The sequence below is a fragment of the Odocoileus virginianus genome, chromosome 24, assembly GCF_023699985.2.
Source record: "Odocoileus virginianus isolate 20LAN1187 ecotype Illinois chromosome 24, Ovbor_1.2, whole genome shotgun sequence".
Taxonomy (NCBI): domain Eukaryota; kingdom Metazoa; phylum Chordata; class Mammalia; order Artiodactyla; family Cervidae; genus Odocoileus; species Odocoileus virginianus.
The window spans coordinates 9179671-9199470 of record NC_069697.1 but is presented as its reverse complement, the minus strand read 5'-3'; the positions used below and the strand labels follow the sequence as shown (position 1 = coordinate 9199470).

General features: G+C 34.8%; 1 protein-coding gene across 2 annotated transcripts in view; it reads right to left on the bottom strand.

The window, feature by feature from the left end:
• Positions 1-19800, bottom strand: part of PTPRQ (protein tyrosine phosphatase receptor type Q) — a 235648-nt gene that overhangs the window by 148955 nt on the left and 66893 nt on the right. The window contains exons 18-23 of one of the 2 annotated variants that reach the window (XM_070454261.1): positions 9186-9346; positions 8033-8178; positions 3975-4143; positions 2241-2531; positions 1704-1979; positions 1189-1340 (exon numbers count right to left, since the gene is read on the bottom strand). In XM_070454261.1, the coding sequence (XP_070310362.1) occupies positions 1189-1340; positions 1704-1979; positions 2241-2531; positions 3975-4143; positions 8033-8178; positions 9186-9346 (1195 nt within the window). The remainder of the gene's footprint in view (positions 1-1188; positions 1341-1703; positions 1980-2240; positions 2532-3974; positions 4144-8032; positions 8179-9185; positions 9347-19800) is intronic. The other variant, XM_070454262.1, reaches the window with a different exon arrangement.

The following is a 19800-nucleotide window of genomic DNA, read 5'->3' as shown; positions in this document are numbered from 1 at the left end:
GTAGTTTTCCCTTAGTTATGGTTTCATTTTCCACAGTTTCAGTTACCTGCAGTCAAGCTCAATTCAAGATACTAAATGGAAAATTGGAGAGACAGATAATTCATAACTTTTACATTGTGAGCTAGTCTAAGTTGCGTGATGCAATCTCCAGGCATCCTGCTTCATCTTGCCCTGGGTGTGAATTATCCCTGGGTCCTGTCTTTCCTGCCCGCTAGTCCACAGGCTCTTTGGTCATCAGATCAACTGTGGGGTAGCACAGTCTTGTATTCAATACACCCTTATTTTACTTAATAATGGCCCCAAAGTACAAGAGTAGTGATGCTGGCAATTCAGAGACGCCAAAGAGAAGCCGTAAAGTGCTTCTTAGGTGAAAAGATGGAAGTTCTCGACTTAATAAGGAAAGAAAAAAATTGTATGCTGAGGCTGCCAAGATCTGTGGTAAAAATGAAGTTTCTGTGAAATGCTGTGAATCGGGGAAGAAGGGAAAAAATTGTACAAGTTTTGCTGTTGTATCTCAAACTGCAAAAGTTATGGCCACAGTGTTTGATAAATGCTTAGTTAAGATGGAAAAGGTGTTAAATTTATACAAGAAGATGTTTTGAGAGATAGAGACAGCATTCATCTAACTCTTATTACAGTTTATTATAATTTTTTTTAAATTTTGTTGTTAGTTATGGTTGTTAATCTCTTACTGTGCCTAACTTATAAAGCAAACTTTATCATAGCTATGGATGTATAAGAAAAAAACATAGTACATATAGGTTTAGTACTATCCTTGATTTCAGACATGCACTGGAGGTCTTGGAATGTGACCCTTGAAGCTTAGGGGGTGACTGCAGAAATATATTACACTAAGACAATAACAGGCTATAAATAGTCTGAAAAAATTTACTGTATACTTTTGCAGCATTAACAAAATGGTGTAATTATTTCTTAACTTGCAGATATCTAAAAGTTTTACATTCTAGATTAAAATGCTCTACAAAGTACTTTACTTCTGTATCTGACAAACGTTTGCTGTGTTTTCCTCAAGCATCCTTAAATTGTGGGAAACCAAAGAGATTTTTTTCTTTAAAAAAAGATGGCTTTTGTGTTATTTAAAACAGTCCATTTTCCCCCATATGTCAAAATATTTTACTTGAATTTCTAAGTTTTTGAAATAAACATACAGTGTTATAATCAACCTACCTTATAAAATATAGTATCAGTTTCATGTTCATGAATTTTTAAACTATATATTTTAACAATACCGCCTGGAACAGGACTTGGACTCCATTTCAGCCATACAAGGTCTGAAGTGTAGTTGACTAAAGTCAAATTTTGAGGAGGTGCTAAAGGCACTGCAGGAAAACACATTACAAAACTTACATTCATAACATTTTTAGCAGAAAAGTAGCAGCGTGACTCTAGCTTCTGGAAGACACTAGTTAAAGATTTATAAACTGATCGCATTTTAATTGCAGAAATAAAGAGCATAGGTAGTGATGCTTTGTACTTGGAACTCAGAAGTTCCAAAGTAGTTTTAAACAGAACACTTTGTTCTGAAACTCAAATTTACAATGTTCAGCAGAACAGATGAATAGTTGTCAGCCTGTTACAAAGAGTCAATCAAATATCCTTTCATTTTCCATGCTTTTCCTTAAAAAGAGAGGGCAAGTGCTGCAACAGTAAAATCATTGGAAGAAACATGGATTCTGGCTTACCTGACTCATCTGTGTAAAAGAAAAGAACACTGGAAGGACCGAGTCCTTTTATAGTTCTTGCTGCAGCAAAAAAACTATATAATGTAAATGGTGAAAGCTCTTCCAGTATTACATAATTATCAGAAGTAACGAAAGAATAATTCTCACTTGGTCCTTGTAAAGTTAAATCATAACTTATTATTGCACCATTTGGTTTTACTGGGGGATCCCATGATAAAAGAACTGAGGTAGAGGAAAGGTTTTTAAAAGTGTTGATTACTGGTGAAGTTTCTGGGACTATAAAAGAAAAAAAGAATATTAAATGAAACCAAAGTGAATTAGTATCAAAAAGAAGAGGCTTCAATAATACTGGGACTTAATTAAATCAACAGGTAATAATTTTAAGAAACTCTAAACCTTACTGTGTTTATTGAAAGGCTAATTACTTAAGAACAAACAGAATCTATGTAGTGATCAGAATAATGTTTTCTAGCAGAAAGCAACAAATAAGAGAACACCAACTATCTGCGTAATAGGCAATAAAAGGGTCCAGCCTACCATCTTCTTCAGTTCTGATGTGTAGTTGGGCAGTATATGTATCAGAGAATCCCTTTTCTGTTGATGGAGTGACTTTTAATATATAGTCAGTATATTTTTCCAGATTATCAAAATACATGCTTCTCTCATATGTAACTAGAGGTGGTCTCACGTGGCGAGGAGTCTGCTGTGAGCTCAAAGAAACATAGTAGAAGACTAGACCATTTGGTTGAGACGGAGGGCCCCAGCTTACATTTATTGCAGTTGACGAAATGGACTCGTAAGTCAGGTTTCCAACAACTCCTTCAGGTACTATGATAGGTAATGTGCAAAATACAAAAATCGTCAGTCACCCTAGGTAAAATTTAAGTAAATTCACAAACCAGAGGCTCATTGCTGATAGGGCAACTACTACATCACCAGCTTCTACGTTGTTTAGATCCACACGTGGTAACATCATCTACTACAAAATACCTTCTAAATAATTACATTAGAATTATGTTCAAATCATTCAAGGTAAACCTTGTCATCTCTAATATGTGTGAATTGTTTTATATAATACTCTCTTGGCTTTTCTTTCCTACAAAATGGGTATTATGAGTCTGTGTAGATTTTGAGTATGTGATGGAAATTATGTGTATGAGACTATGAGTGTGCAAGTATGTATATATGCATGTATACCCAGATTTTTAATTTCTTTCTTCTGGAGATTATCCTTATTGTACATATGAAGTCACCTAGGATCTCTCACCAGGAATAGTACACAGAGTTTATTATTCATGGTACCATAATACTGACTGATAAAGCATTATAGGTTGGTGAAAATCTTGGGGGAGATCTGCATTTAAAGAATGCTTGAAATGATGTTGACCACATACTGCTCTAAACATTTTAGCTAAAACTCCCCAAACTTATATATTCTGCATATTCTATCATAGCTACGCTGCTGATCAGTGAGTAAACAATTTGAAAGACTATCCCAACAACGGGGAAAGCATTCACTCTTCATACTTAAAGTGTCTGCCAATTTATAATCTTCAAGTAATAAACACGAAATTTTACTCTCAGCAGCAATTTAGGTCAATATCGTTTCTCAATAAGAGACTAGCCTTTAAAAATAAATGGACCATAGAGACAACCACTAGAAGAAATAGGCAGTGATCCGTGCATCACTGTATTCTCGAAACTGAAACCTAAAAAACAAGAGCGTCAATCATTACAGTTTTCTGAATACTCCGCACAAACAGGATTCTGCAGAATCCACATGAAGAAACTGCCAGAGTTTAAAAAAAAAAAGGTATTTGGGGCATATTAGTCATAAACAAACACAATAAGAACAAAATGCGGCATAAAGTCCTTTGTGAGTTCAAAGACTGAAAAGGAAACAAGCTGCTAGAGAGAGGAACAATGTCACTTTTAGAGCAAATGGATATGAAGTATTGGGAACTCTGTCCACAGACGCAGCAGTAATTTTTCACGTCCATAACCGAAGGTTGTAATACCTTTTGAAGCAATAAATGTGACAGAACTTTTATAAATGGATGGTAGCAGTTTCCATGAATAGAAAAGGTTGTTACTGTTGTAATAGGTTTATAGCTATATTAATGCATTTTCAAATTTCTCTGACTAGATAAATGTGCCTAAATAAAATATAGATGTTATTACCAATACATACAAATAGAAAAAGATTCTGAAAAAGTATAAAGTTTTCAATTAATCCTACTAAAGATTAACAAATGCTTTTCATTTACATACTGTCTTGATCTGTGTATACGTGAACTATGCCACTGCTTTTATTCCCATTTCCAACTGAAGTACTTGCAGTTAGCCAAAATGTATAGTAGCTGAATATTGCCAGTTTATCTATTATTGCAGATACGGTCATATTGTCAAAGTCATTGGTTACTTCATGGAGTGTAAAATTCTGAAAAATAAACATATTGTTTTTAATTGTTCAGAATATATTTTAGTATACATAAGCATTTCAAAGTATTATTCATAGATTGGTTGTCTCATTGTTTTAGTATGTTAATTTTTGAGGAAAATCAACATAGAATCTTTTTATTGCAATAATTAAACTGGAAATATATTTGTACTAAAAGAGGAATCGGTGGTAGCAGTTTCATTAAATTGATACACAGATTAGCAAAGAGTTAAAACTCCAAGCTTAGCTGGCAGTGGGGAAGGTTCAGTGGTGACCTGAGAAGGCTACAATGTGCTGATCAGTGTTCGTTTCCCTTACAAAACATTCAAGAAGTTTTCAAAATTTGACTATATATTTTTAAACAAGTTTTGGAATATTATAACAATTTTCTTTTTTTCCTTCCTATCAACAATGTAGGAATTATGAAAGTCTCCAGCTCTCTCTCTGAGTTCAAATGGTTATAATTCATCTTTCATAAGCCCTTTCTTTTTCTACACTCATGTAGAGAAATAGGAAAGCAGTTGGATACATTCTCACATGAGCGAACAAAAAATTTTAAATTCTCTTGCCTGACTCATAGTTATATTTGTTCCAAGCCATTTTATGATAATTAAGGAATTGTGATCATTCCTTCCTTTACCAAATTTTAAATACAAAACTTGGAAAAATCAACTCTAAAATAAAAATACTTTTTAAAAAGTTGTGCGTGTAATTAAATATGAGTTAAGTATGAATAATTTTATAATAATGTATTTCTATACAGAGAAATCTGAGTCATTCCAATCTGCACGAAGTCCTCAGAGGCCAAAGACATGTATTCAGTTTGGACAGAAGTCCCATATAAATCATCTGATCACAAAACTTCTCATCCTCTGACTGTAAAATGGGAAGAACCTCTTCAAAAGCCTTCACAGAGGGCTTTTGAAGATTAGATTATATGCGGCAAATAAAACAACACCATCTCTGGCATATGATAAAATAAAAGTAATAAACAGCAAAAGGCTAATTTAAATTAATAACATAGGATAATCAATTTGACTAAAATTTATAGTTGGCATAGTTTTGTGATGTATGAACAAACTAAATTCTGCAAAATTTTGTGGTTCTTTGACAGTATGTGGGGTAGTGAGTGTCATAAAACATCTACTTCAATTTTGTGGTGACTTATTAAGTAACAGACAAGACATTATTAATCTCACACAAAATATGATCTGGGAACTTTAATATCTTCCAACACATATACTATACAGATGGCATAACTGGCTTATATAATTTATCTCTTAAAATATTAATGTAGCCTATCTATTTTTCTTTGCTATAAAATTTACTCTGATTACTTATGACCCTGATGACAGTAAGTAATAAATTACTCTGAATCACCCAGAGTTTATTCATGCTGAGTGTGAAGTAAACATGCACAGACATGTAACACATTTAGAACCAGACCAGTTATCCAGATGATTATCCCATTCATCTATTTATTTTGAGGGGGAGAAAAAGTGTTGTGGTTCAAATTATCTAATTAAGGCTTATTCTTTGAGAATATAAATACAGTCGGAAGGTATTTAGTAAAAACTTCTCAAACTTGATTAATCAAACCAGGACTTATTTCACACTTTTTAATAAAAGACACTGTGTCAGGGACACAGAGGGGACACAAGTGAGTGAATGATAAAATGGAGAAGAGTTAATATGAAACACAATGGGCCACAATCGGAGGGGGTAAAAGATGGATTCCCAAGTTGTAGCAAGGAGCTTAAATTCCACAAAGTCAGAAGGACAGATCACTTCACAACCAACTCAAGTGCTCCAAATCATAACTAATTACTGAGAATAATGTTGGTCTGCTATAGTTATTTTTATGTTCTGTGATTAAACATTTATTGAGCATTATGATACCGTAGTAGAGGATATCAGGGAATGGAAAGACAAGAGTCACACACAATCCTTTTCTTCACATTGACTGCTATGGGATGAGGGGGTTAAGACAAGTAGCAGACGCCAGGAATAGAAAGTAGACTGATGTGTCATGCATAAGAGATACTACAAAGTTCTACGGGAAGAAGAAAGAGAAGGAAGAAAATAGCTATACATCTATCCTGCTACATAATTTTCATTTTGATGATTTCTTCTACTCTACCAATCCAAAATAGAAAACTAAGTAGTGAAGATTTTTATGCTATATTTAACTAATTTTAGAAATAAATTAAAGCACAGATGAACTTCAAGGAATATGAGAGATGTTTTAACATCATTAGCCTGTGCCTTCTTGCAGCTGTTCCACTTAAAAGCATTCTTAAGATAACTTAATAAAAGATTACATTTTCTAAGATAGAGGAATTGCAAATGGGATCATATTATATACTCAGGTTTGAATAAGAAAGTTCATAAAATCACCTTGAAATTATACTTAAACTTTTGCCCTTGATTTCTTAGATGTGGACAAAGAGAATCAAAACAGAATCAAACACAAGCCATAAAGTAAACTGTAGTAGAGACAAAACCTTTGCGAAGGTTCAGATCTACTGAATTTTGAATACTGAATATTGGTTAAATGCATGAAAAAAATCTGCAATTTGAACGGCCTGATGACATAATGACAAATTATTAAATTTATAAACAAACTTGGTAAAAATGCACATTAAGTTTCCATTTTCCTTCCCCAAATAGAGCAGATCAAAAAGCAGCAGCAAAAATTGTTTGATGTACAGAGTCAAACAAATAAACAGATTGTCCTTTCTTATGCAACCTCACTCTTAGAGGGCCTGGAGCAGAATATTAAAATCCAACCAACCTCTGGACTGTCTTTTCCTCACTGCTGGGTAAGGCCTAAGACAGCGTGCAGAACTCTGCTCTGATTATTCTCACTAGCCTAAACCGCACTAAAGCAAGTCCTACTTCAGAGAGCTTTCTGCTCACAAGAACTAACTCTAGTGGCTAAACGGGTTATTAATCACAAATTGAATTAGGTAACTTAGAATTAATAAGACTCCTCTCTATTCTCCTTCTACTAAAAAGGATACAATGACTTAATAGTGGTCAGAGTAATAATTAACATTCAGTCAACACTTCCTATAGTGAGGGACGTATTCTGTAAATGGCCGGCCATTATTTCTTCTCTATCAGTGTTTTCCAAATTATATTCCAACTCTCCGATTCCTGATTCAATTACAATTGTCCAGTTATATTCTTTTCATATGTTAGAGTTCTGTGAAATAGTTAGTTTGGAGAAATAAAGGAATCCAGCTGAAAAACTAAAAATATTTCTCTAAATGAAAGGCACTTTAGCTATTTTAATAACTAGTTTTGTTCATATTTCAGAAACTCTCCATCTGAAAATTATGCCACCCTATAACCTTGCATATCATAAGTTTAATAAGCACATTTTTGGTACTTTCATTACATCTGATACTAAGTGATAACAATGATGATGATGATAACCCCCCTCCTACTAACAATGGAAAATTTTTAGACTTAAAGAAAAGTACACAAACGCATCCAAGCATGAAAACTATCATATACAAACAAAGGGAAATTTTTTTAGCTGAAAAACAATTGAGGGTAAGTGACACCATCAGTTCCCTGCAGAAACAGCCCTGAGGGCCACATTTATATGCAGAATGTTTAAAAGGTGGCAGCTTCATCACTGTTGGTAACACATTCGAAGCTGATCCAGAAATGTGTGTGTGTCTGAGTGCATGTCTGCATGCATAGACAGATTAAAATATACTTTTTTCTCCACCACATCTTTCTATGTCAATGGGAGTTTTATAAAATGTCTATACATAATTCTCAATGTAAGATAAGAGACATTTTTTTACTATGCCAAGTCTTTATCAACAGAGTGGAGAGATATAAATAAAGAAATAGGAGAAAACTCAGGTCTTACCTGAATGAAAGTACCTGAAGTATTTCTGTAATAAACGGAATAATACTGTATAACCCCATTAGGTTTTGAAGGAGGTGTCCAAAAAAGAAGTATTGATGAAGAACTGAGGTTTGAATAATGAACATCTTTGGGAGGATCACTTGGTGCTAAAAAAAAAAAAAAAAACAGTTGAACACAAAGTGTACCTGTGTCTCTAAATAATGTCTGAACTGTTCTAAATGTTACCTGTATCTAAGTTATGACTGTTAAAAATTAAGAATATCTAATTAGAAGTCAGAAATGAAATCTGTAAGGCTCATTGGGCCATCCTCATTAACACCCTACCATAGCAATATCCAAGCAGAGGACAAATGGATTTCTTATTTGTAAAATACTATCCCAGTTCTAAATCATGCAATGCCTTGGATTTGAAAACAACATTATGACAAGTTTCCAATATAGAATGCACACTATGAAATTGCAATTTAACTCAGCATTTTGAAGTTGAATAATAGAGGACAAAGGCACAGAGCTTACTTCATGCATTTTATTTTGCTTCATGAAAAAAAAAAAAGCACTAGGACCTCCCTGGTGGTCCAATGGTTAAGAGTTTCCCTGCCAATGCAGAGGACATGGGTTCAATCCCTGGTCCAGGAAGATTCCATGCGTTGCGGGGTAACTAAGGCCATGCACCACGTCTGCGGAGCCTGTGCCCTGGGACCCAAGCTCCACAGTGAGAACAGTGAGCGGCCCACACACCACAACTAGAGTAGCCTCTACTCCCTGCAACCTGAGAAAGCCCGTGTGTAGCAATGAAGACCCTGCACAGCCGAAGACAAAATAAACTATAAGTTAATAAAAAAATAAAAAGCACACTAACTGCTAACTACGTGTTGAGTTTTGTGCTGAGTGCATTTACATATATAAATTCATTTACTCATCAAAAGACCCTAATAAGGTAGGTGATATACCATATCCATACAAATGGGAAATTGAGGCACAGAGAGATTAACTAACTTTCCCAACTTCACACAGCTAGAGTGACCAAAAAGCAATTTTGCCTGTAACTTATGACAGATATTAGGCTTAATAAGACATCTTTATATTTAATGTGTTTTTTCTGAATAGGATATATCCTATTTTTCTGAATTGGGCTATATCCATAAGAACTCACCTCCCTCGGGTGTTCGGAAGTTGATGATATTGCTTCTCTTTTCCCCATCACCAAATCTGGTACTAGCTGTTACATAAGCATTATATTCAACATTGTGGTCCAAATCTGAAAACTCTAATGATGTTTCAGTTACATTAACAGTTTTTAATGATGATCTGTCCCTAAGAGGAAAAAAAAATTCTCTGTACAACTGACCTTTAAACATTATATATACATTTTCAGCACAAGTACATTAAAAATAAGCAAAATTTATGCATATTTATTAATCCAGACTAATAGGATAAAGATGCTACTTATCCTGAAATGCTGAAAAGAATGAGTTTCAGAATAATTCAATACATAAGCTTCTTTTGCTTTCAAGTATATTCAGTAGTTCAAATAAGTATTAATAGGATGTTCATATTAGAGTTTGCTTAGACTGAACTTAATAGATCTCTGGGAATTTAGTGTATTCAAAGTAATTATTGTATCCTTTTCATGCCAGTGTTTTAGTTGTTCAAATATTTGTTCTTTTGAAGTGTAGGCATAATCTTATTCATACAGTATATTTATCAAATCCATTTTATAAATATTGTATAACAATAACATTTATTTCAGAACCAATTCAAATAAATAAATTAAAAATATCTGAATAGCTATGTCTAAAATAATGAGTATGGGTTATTCTTTAATTAGAAGCAAGATTTAAAATAATGGATGTAAAACATAACAAGAAAACAAAAAGTTGAGCTTATATCTCGTACTCAGCTAAAATCTTAAATGTATCTAAAATATTACTTTGGAAAAGAAAGTAAATATTGATTCACACTCTTCAAGTAAGTACCAAAGTCCCAGGAGAAGGGGGAAATGTCTAAAGAGCATAGTGTTGCTAAGTAATATGGTACTACAGCTCATTTCAGATATGTTACTTCAGATTCCATAGAACTGGATATAGATTAGAATCTAAGCTAAAGAAGATGTATATAATAGTACTGAAAACTATGCATTTTAAAAACAAATTTATATTTTTAAGAGCAATGCAATTAACTATTAAAGGATTTAGATAAGGAAATATGATTAACATCACAGAAAAGATACATATCTCATGTAATGTAATGTCTTTTTTCTTCTTTCGAAACACTAGGCATCCAAGAGGTAAATGGATACTCCCTCTGAACATAAAATGCTTTTGTTTCTCTACCACTAAAATATATGAATCCTGAATCATTAAGTGGAATAAAAGATTTTAAGTGAATTAAGGGTATACCCAAAGAGGTACATTTCAGCCATAGTTTTACCATTACAAAAGCATCAACTCACTCTAAATACAAGTATGGTTATCTGAAAATAGTTGGAAAGCTTACCATAGTGAGAATTACGGATTCAGAATATGCAATTGGAGACAGGCAGGATTAGCCAGGCTATTCAGTGATTTGAAACAGTTTCATCATCCTTTTCCAGAAGCCACAGGGAGAACTGAGTTCTCTCTTTGACTTCTCTGAGACTACAGAATATCTTTTAAAACTTAATGCTGTAAATGTTAGGCTATTAGTCTGAGAAAGATGCCTTGTTGTAGAAACTTTACCCAATTGCAGACTCCTGGACTATTAGAGCATTACAATATAGCTAATCCAGTTCAGATCTCTAAAGCTATGAAATTAGCTAAAGCAACCTAATTGCATTGTCTACTTCAAAAATTTCTCTTCCAGCATATTTTTAATAATATCTCCTGCCTTATGTGACTACCTTCTTGCCCTAATCTTCACAGAAAAATACTGTAGATAAGTATCTGCCTACAATATATAAAGGACTCCCCTTGTGGCTCAGTCAGTAAAGAATCCTCCAGCAATGCAGGAGATTTGGGTTTGATCCCTGGGTTGGGGAGATCCCTTGGAGAAAGAAATGGCAACCCATTCCCATGTTCTTGCCTGGGAATCCCTTGGACAGAGGAGCCTGGTGGCCTATAGTCCATGGGGTCTCAAGAGCTGAACACAACTTGTTGACTAAATCACCACCATAATAAGGAAAACCCCAAGTTTTCCATAGATAATACAGAATCAAGGCAATTACTTGGAAAATGCAGGTCAAACAGAAATTTTGTCTTAAATATCTGGGTATTTCAGGAAAAAGAAGGCAGTCTTTATAAATTAGCTGAATAGCAAAGTCAATAGTCCATCTCAGTTAGCATATACAGATATAGTATGTGCATCTAATTTATCTCCAGAGACAGAACAGTGCTAACAAAAACGTTTCAGGTCCTGATAAATCTTGTCTGTCTGGGGTTTGTTTGTCTCCTTTTGGAGTTAATTATGGCTGATATTTGAATTGCTATGGCAGAAAAATATCTGAGCATAAACTTCAGTGGAAGCTTCAACTTCTGATACAAGGTCAGAATGCATCTTGAGTTCATAAGAAACGGTTTGCTATTAAACTGAGAATCAGAAGCAGGAAAAGGAGAGAACATTGACACTGTTGCCAAGGATCTGACTTCACCCTCTTTGCTTTTACGCTGTCGCCAAACTGGAGGAAGCACACAGAAACCTCTGGGCCGAAGCCTGAGCTCTCTGCACAGCCGTCTCATGAACAATCCTACAGTTCAGAGGGTCACTCCCTCCCATGCGTGAGAAACCCAACTCTGATGCTGCTACAATATTTTTTCTCCTGGTTTTAGCTGGTTTGTTTAGTTTAAAAATCTGTTTTGTTCTTATTAGTTTAAAAATATTTTATTTTCAGTTATAAAAGTATGTTTTATATAAGGCTTTCCTGGTGGCTCAGTGGTAAAGAATCTGCCTGCCAATGCAGGAGACACAGGTTCAATCCCTGGGTTGGGAAGATCCCCTGGAGAAGCACATGTCGATTCACTCCAGTATTCATTCCTGGGAAATCCCATGGACAGAAGCCTGATGGGCTACAGTCCATGGGGCTGCAAAGAGTCAGACAACTTAGTGACTAAACAACAGCATTTTATATCTTGATTTTTTACTTATGTTAAGAACAATAATCTACATCATTATTTTTTTCTAAGTTGCTTAATTTGGATGTGTCATAGTTCTTCAGCCTCCCCTCTATAAATTAACATTTAGGCTGTTTCTCTCCTTTTGCTTTAGTTATTACTAACAATGATGCAGCAATCATTCTTATTCAAATATCTTCCCATAATGGTACTTTTATTTCTACAGGTTAAATTCCCAATAGTGTGACTGAACCAGATGGGTTTTTAAAAAAAAAATTTTTAGTGATAAGTCATTATGATTTTGAGTCACAACAACCAATGCGCAAACTTTCACCACTAGTCTGTATAGTAATCTTAATTTCTGCAAGTTTAATTGACCAGAAATATTTAATGTGCACATCTCTAACCATGAGTGAAAAAGAATTATCTTCTTATTGGTCATTTGCAGTCCTAATTTTGGAATAACTTATTTACAAATTTTCTTTTATATACTTTTAGTCCCTTAAATGGAAAACAGCATATGTTGAGGAGTTGGGGAGACATTTTTCTTTTAGATAGTGTTCCAAATGAAGAGATATCTTCATAAGGGGAATCACATAAGCGGAATCACATATTCCCTACCCTTTCCATATTTAGTAATGGTATATATACAATCAATAGTCAACAAAATTTATTGAGCACCTATTTTATGTCAGGAATGATGTTAGATGTAAATGAGAAAGGGACAGGCTCTACCCTCCAAATAGACAAAGCAGTAAATAATTAAACAACAAATTCATTAATAACAATAGTTTCCCCCCTATTAGCTAAAAGCAGAGAAAAAAGAGAAAGAGATGAGTGAAGAAATTAATTGGGACCAAAGAGTAGAAAAGGAGAATAAATCACAGCCTCCAGAGTTGCAGAAAATGTTCACTAGGGAGCAAGTTTGTAAGATTTGAGAGTAGACTAGGGATCTGAGTGAGACAGTGGGAGGAAGAGAGAAGGCCCACTTGACAGAGCAAATCTAACTCTTATGTATCCAAAGTCATAAACTGCATGGAAATGGAGGGAACATAAATGGTGTGCAATACTTAGAAAATCAGCCAAACCTCTCACATGGTGCAGATTTTCAAACTGAGGGAAAAAACAAAACAAAACTCTTGAGAGTGTTGAGTGCTATCATTTTACTGATTCAATTCTGTAAACTAGGATATAAATTAGCACATTTTAAAAGCCTTTTTGAATGAGAAATCAAAAGGCTTTAATGACTGAAATTATTCTGAATAAATATAAAACTATTCTGAATAAATTTCTATTCATCTGCACTCATTGGTAACAACAAGAAAATGTCTTGAGATGAAATTAATGGAGATTTAAGACAAAGTTATTTCCTAGTTAATTTATACTTTTCAAAAGACAGGCCACATTTTTACATCAGAGCATAAAGGAAATTCTAGAGCTTAAGAGCAGTTTCTTTGCTCTGCTTTGCCAATTCCTTTGCTCATTTCTTATCACATCAAGACTATGCCAAGCACCAATTACCTATGAGGAATCATAAATACCAAAACCATATGGAAAGATTTAAACAAAATTCCCTATTTTCCCAACTGTGAACATGAATGGTTTCCTAGACAAAGTTTGAGACTCTTTGAAAGGTCATGGTCTTAATTCTAAATTTCATAATTTGTTATTTTGTTCCATGTGGGCAACCAAGCCTAACAATGATACATCCACTCCTATACATTCCTATGAACTTATTATAAAAACTTTAATCTGCTATTATCTAAATATTCTACATCAATCCTTTCACTCGCCAGATACCATTCCTCAAAATAAAGAATTTCAATGCATTTACTTGACTCTATCAAATAATTTTCCCCCTCAAATGAACCAGCAATTTCACTAATTTTCCCACTCTAAGGACGCTGGTCTTCTACGTTGCATTTACTCTAGAATCTTTACACAGCTGAATTGTATCACTAGGTTAATAATGATCAAACTAGCATGGCATAAATAGCTGCACATCTATGATCCTAAAGCTTTTCTAGAATCTCAGCAAAAGTCTGAGTCTCAGTGGGGTATTCATTTATTGTTACTCTTACTCCCACTCTCAACATTTGGTTAGCTGGTTGATTTCATTTGATTTGGTTTGACTTTGTTTTGTTTGTTTGCCTTTAGCAGAAAAGACCCACTTATAAGATTAGGAAAAAAAGCCACTATGGAGAATGAGGTTGAAGCTCATTTATGCACTTGTAAACCATCCTCTTAGAGCCAACATAAGGAATTAGGATCCAGAAGACAAGAGGGACTGTACTTAAGTTGGAGGAGAAAGATTTCAACCCCTAAGAATGAACACGAAAATACTGCAGGCCAGAATAAAGAGTTTGGGTATTATTCCAACAGTAAAGTTGAGTCTTGAATGTTTTCTCCTGGGTGTAATCTTTGGGTGAATGATTAAAATAAAATTTAAAAATCCCATTTAAAATGAGATTCATTCTTCTCTCTAGATAGAGAAATAGATGTATAGATAGATCCTTATTTAAGCCTCAAGTCTCCATGTATCTGGCCTGCCCACCCTTCTAGTTTCATCTCTTTCCATTTGCTTCCTGTGTCATTATACCCAAGAGACAAGGCTATCTTGCTATTGCCCACACAAAGCTTCTTGCTGTTAACCACACATGATGAAATTATTTGAGTTCCTATATCCAGTTGGTGTAGCCCTGGACTTCTCAGCTAAATAAATCATTGTTTTGTTTAAGACAATTTAAGTTGCATACTATAACTTGAAACTAAAAGAATCTTGGCTAACACTTATTCCCATTCTTTAATAGTTTCTCATATTCCTTAATCCTGAGTATTTTCACCATCATCATCACTCCTTGCTGAACAAGCTCATTTTTTGTTTATTTACCATTTAAACTGGTGGTACCAGTAATTCAACTGATTTACATATAAAACTGTATGATTATCTTCTCATAAGGGATAAAGTCTATCAACTGTATGTGTGTTAGTTGCTCAGTCCTGTCCGACTCTTTGCAACCCCATGGACTGTAGCCTGCCAGGCTCCTCTGTCCGTGGAATTCTCCAGGCAAGAATACTGAGTTGACATTCCCTTCTCCAGAGGATTTTCCCAACCCAGGGATCAAACCCAGGTCTCCTGCATTGTGGGCAGATTCTTTACCATCTGAACCATCAAGGATAAAGCCCATCAACTAATGTAGACCAATATTAAGCCAGTGATTATTTTTTTGGTAGAAATATGCCATATGAGTTAATGCACTAAAGTTTAATCTACCATAACTCCATTAGTCTTTATCACAAATATTGCTATCAAACTAAGACTTCTCTAATCCTATAAGTACACTGTTGAGTTTTTAGAACAGAGGCCAATATAGAGAGCTGTCATAGCTTAGTCAGTAAAGAATCTGCCTGCAGTGCAGGAGACCAGGGTTCAATCCCTGGGTTAGGAAGATTCCCCTGGAGAAGGAAATGGCAACCCACTCCAGTATTCTTGCCTGGAAAATCCCATGGACAGAAGAACCTGGTGGGCTACAATCCATGGGGTTGCAAGAGTCAGACATGACTTAGTGACTAAACCATCTAGTGATTTGGGAAAAGCATGATTTGGGAGTAATACAGATCTGGTTATGATTCCAGCTCTATCATCTTCTAGGTCTGTAACTTTAAGCAACACTTTAACTTCATCAAGACTTAATTTCCACAACTATAAAATGGTGATAACATTCTTCGCTCTATGCTACTATTGTGAAAAACAAATAAGCATATATAGGGAAGATACCAAACACAACATTTGTCCCCAAATATTAACTGCTACAGTATCCCTGAAGTCCTTTTCTTTAGCTCTCCAAGACGTTTTGTTCCCCAATCACAATCTTTTCTAGCGTTGTACATTTCACAAATGTGATGAAAAGAGCCCTGAAGGTATTAAAACTCAAGATCCACACAGGCAAAATAAATGACTAAATGAATTTAAAAGAGAATAAAAGATTGTGGTCAGAAAGAAAAACACCAATACAGTATATTAACGCATATATATGGAATTTAGAAATATGTTAATGATGACACGGTGTGAGAGACAGCAGAAGAGACACAGATGTAAAGAACAGACTGTTGAATTCTATGGGAAAAGGTGAGGGTGAGATGATTTGAGAGAGTAGCATTGAAACACATATATTACCATATGTGAAATAGACCACCAGTCCAAGTTCAACACATGAAACAGGGCACTCAAAGCTGGTGCGCTGGGAAGACCCAGAGTGATGGGGAGGGAGGTGGGAGGGGGGCTCAGGATGGGGAACTCATGTACACCCATGGCTGATTCATGACAATGTATGGCAAAAACCACCACAATATTGTAAAGTAATTAGCCTCCAATTAAAATAAATACATTGAAAAAAAAAAGAGTGTGATGAGAACTAAGTTAAACTGTAAAGCAAATGCTCCACCTAAAGACAGCCTTTATTCAACTCCAGCTGATTTTTTTTTTTCATGGGGAACATGGCAAAAGTATTCTGATTTTTGTAAGAAACAAAGGAAGCTGAAGTTTCACTAGATACCTACTCATTTAAAAATGCTACAAAATTCTGTTTAGAATTTATTAACAGTTTGTTGGTCCAACAAAGCATGAGTGGCCTACTGCTAGCCTGCTTGTCACCGTGGTAACCAAGCTTCATCCAATTCATTCATGAAAATGATAAATAAAAAAGAACTAAGACAGAGCTCTTAACATCCCACTAAAAAACTCAAGAAGTCAAAAACAAAACAAAACTCAAGAAGTCAAATGATCAAAAGCACCCTTGTGCTAACCACTCCTTCCATCTCTGTATCTCCCACAACCCTAATCCAGCTCCACTATTTCATTTTTAGAATGCCACACATCCACCTCTTGACACAGTCTACTCATGCTACCTCCACGCATTCATAGACCGTTCCCACTCTGAGATGTTCCCCTAAACTAATCTGTCTTTATCATCTTCATTTCAAATGTGAGATAAACTCAGGAAGTTTGAAATGGCCCCCTTCCCACTCTGATTATTGATCTATATCAGACATAGAAACCATTAGGCAGTTTTAATAGCGTGAAAATCTTTTCAAAAACTGGAAGAAATAAGGCTAAACATACCTTTTTAGCATAACAAAAGTCATTTCCAAAAGTAAGCTTTTATGTTACAGGGGAAATCATTTGGCCTGTAACATTTAATAAAAATCTACAGTAAAACTGTTTTGACTTCCTAATATATTGCTCAGCAAATATTTTAAAATTATTTCACATGGGCATATGTTATCTCTAATTAGTCTACAACCATTTTAAGGTTCTATATATATTTTTTTATCTCCCCACAGAGTTTAATATACATTTGTCAGAGTGACTGATTCAGAATTGTTTCTCATAATGACGACTAGGAACTGAGAAAAGTTTAAAAGCCAAGGTCTGTGTATAAGCTAGAATTTTCAACATCATTTTCATTCCAGTCTTTTAGCTATATCTTATGGACCATTCACTTAAAAGTTTTATGAACAAGGAAGAAAACTACTGTTAAATTTTACTGACATTATAGAAATAGAATTGCTAAACAAATCCAAGTTGAATTCAACTATAAAATAAATAAATATGTTGTATAAATCAGTTTACTATAATACCACACCTCAATCCAAAGTATATTAAAAGAATACACTTAGAGGGCTCTAATAGAAATGTATTTATCTAATGGTGGTTGCCCTAGGAATGACAGGATTGTTGGTCATTTGAAAATGTATAAACATAATTTACCAGTGTAACTGAGGAAAAAGTGTTTGTTACTTAGATGACAAAAATTATTTTACCAAAGCAAACTCTAGAAGAACATATTATTTTAAAATGCAATGTGTTAAAAATAAAATTTGATAAGTCTCCTAAAGATATAAAGACTTAAAATCCTTAAAAGATGGAGAACTAGTTTGTGATATTAAATACTTTCCATCATTTCTATGAAAGTTTTATAAATGACTGAATAAATTTTCACTTTAAAACTACAAAAAAAATAAATAAATAAAATGCAATGTGTTAAAAAAGATTTTGAACACACTATCTACAAATCAAATATGACTCCCATAGTAGTGGTTATAAAATGATTGCACAATAACCCTCATGAGCTATTTAGCAAAGAAATACTCATGACAAAGAAAGAAGTGACCAGTATAACAAATATAGTAGGTAACCTGGAATTTGCGGACACAATGAATATAGCAAATATCCAAAGATGTTGTTTTTTAATTTTCCAGGCAAGAATACTGGAGTGGGGTGCCATTTCCTCCTCCAGGGGATCTTCCCAACCCAGGGGCTGGGCTTTTCTTGAGTTTCCTACATTGGCAGGTGGATTCTTTACCACTAGCGCCACCTGGGAAGCCCTAATGTTGGAGCAAGTCCCCAGTTATCCAGGCTAAAGCCTCTTAGGGCATTCAGTCTCTTCCTGTTTTCGTCTATGACCACTTGTCAGATTCTGTAATGGTCTCTGAGGGCTGTCATTAGAGACTTCTGTGAAGCGTCAACCTCCGCATTTGTATTAGCACTTTTCAACATTTTCCTAAACCGGGCTTTCACCTTCTCGTGTGGGGACTATATCACTGCCTTCCAGCTGGCCCCTCAGTCTTCATCATGCGCTTTGACACAAAAATCTACTTGAACATTCTTCGTAATTCATGAGATGGAACAACTTGCTTCCTTCACAAAGATGTTGTTTTTTAAAAAGAATTTGGTAGTTAGTGAAAGAACGAAAATAGTGGAAATTGAGTATTGTGAGAGAAATATGAACCCTTGAAACAGGAACTCTGCTAATAAAAATAGAGACCACTTACACAGTACTTTAAGAGAACACCACAGATCATTTAGTGGGAGAGTCACCATTCAAACCTATGTCTCTCCACACAGAATGTGCTGCATGGAATCATGATACATGCCTCCTATCCTCCCCAATTAACTCTTGCCTTATATGACAAGAGTTCCAAAAAAACCATTAAAGAAAGTGAAGTCTCTCAGTCGCATCCGATTCTTTGCAACCCCATGGACTGTTGCCTACCAGGCTCCTCCGTCCATGGGATTTTCCAGGCAAGAGGACTGGAGTGGGTTGCCATTTCCTTCTCCAGAGGATCTTTCCAACCCAGGGATTGAACCCAGGTCTCCCACATTGCAGGCAGATGCTTTAGTGTCCGAGCTACCAGGGAAGCCCCAAAAATCCATTACTGATTAGTAATAGTGATTAAAAAAAAAAAAAGGGCCCTGGATCATGATATCCCTTTAACTACAGAGGCTAAAGCTTCCAGCTTAGTTAAGAATATGCTGGAAATTTAAAAAATATCTCTTATATACTTCACTACCATTTATATCTTTCAGTCTATTACAGATGATATTCTTAAACATGTTAAGATGTTTTTCCTTTTTTATTCTTTCTTTATAAGGTCTAACTGTAGTCAACAGAAGGTGTCCATTGTCTGGAAAAGCATCACTACTTTTATGCCAGAAATGAAAAGATAATAAGTCTATACTAAATTTTTAACTCTTAAAATATATTCTTCATTCAGTCATCCATTCAGCAGATAATTTAATTTCAATTATGAGCCAGGTCGTTTCCTGTTCCAATACAGTGATGAAGAAACCAGATCTTGAAGCAGAGAGGATCTTAATCTCTCTGCCTCTTCTATCACACT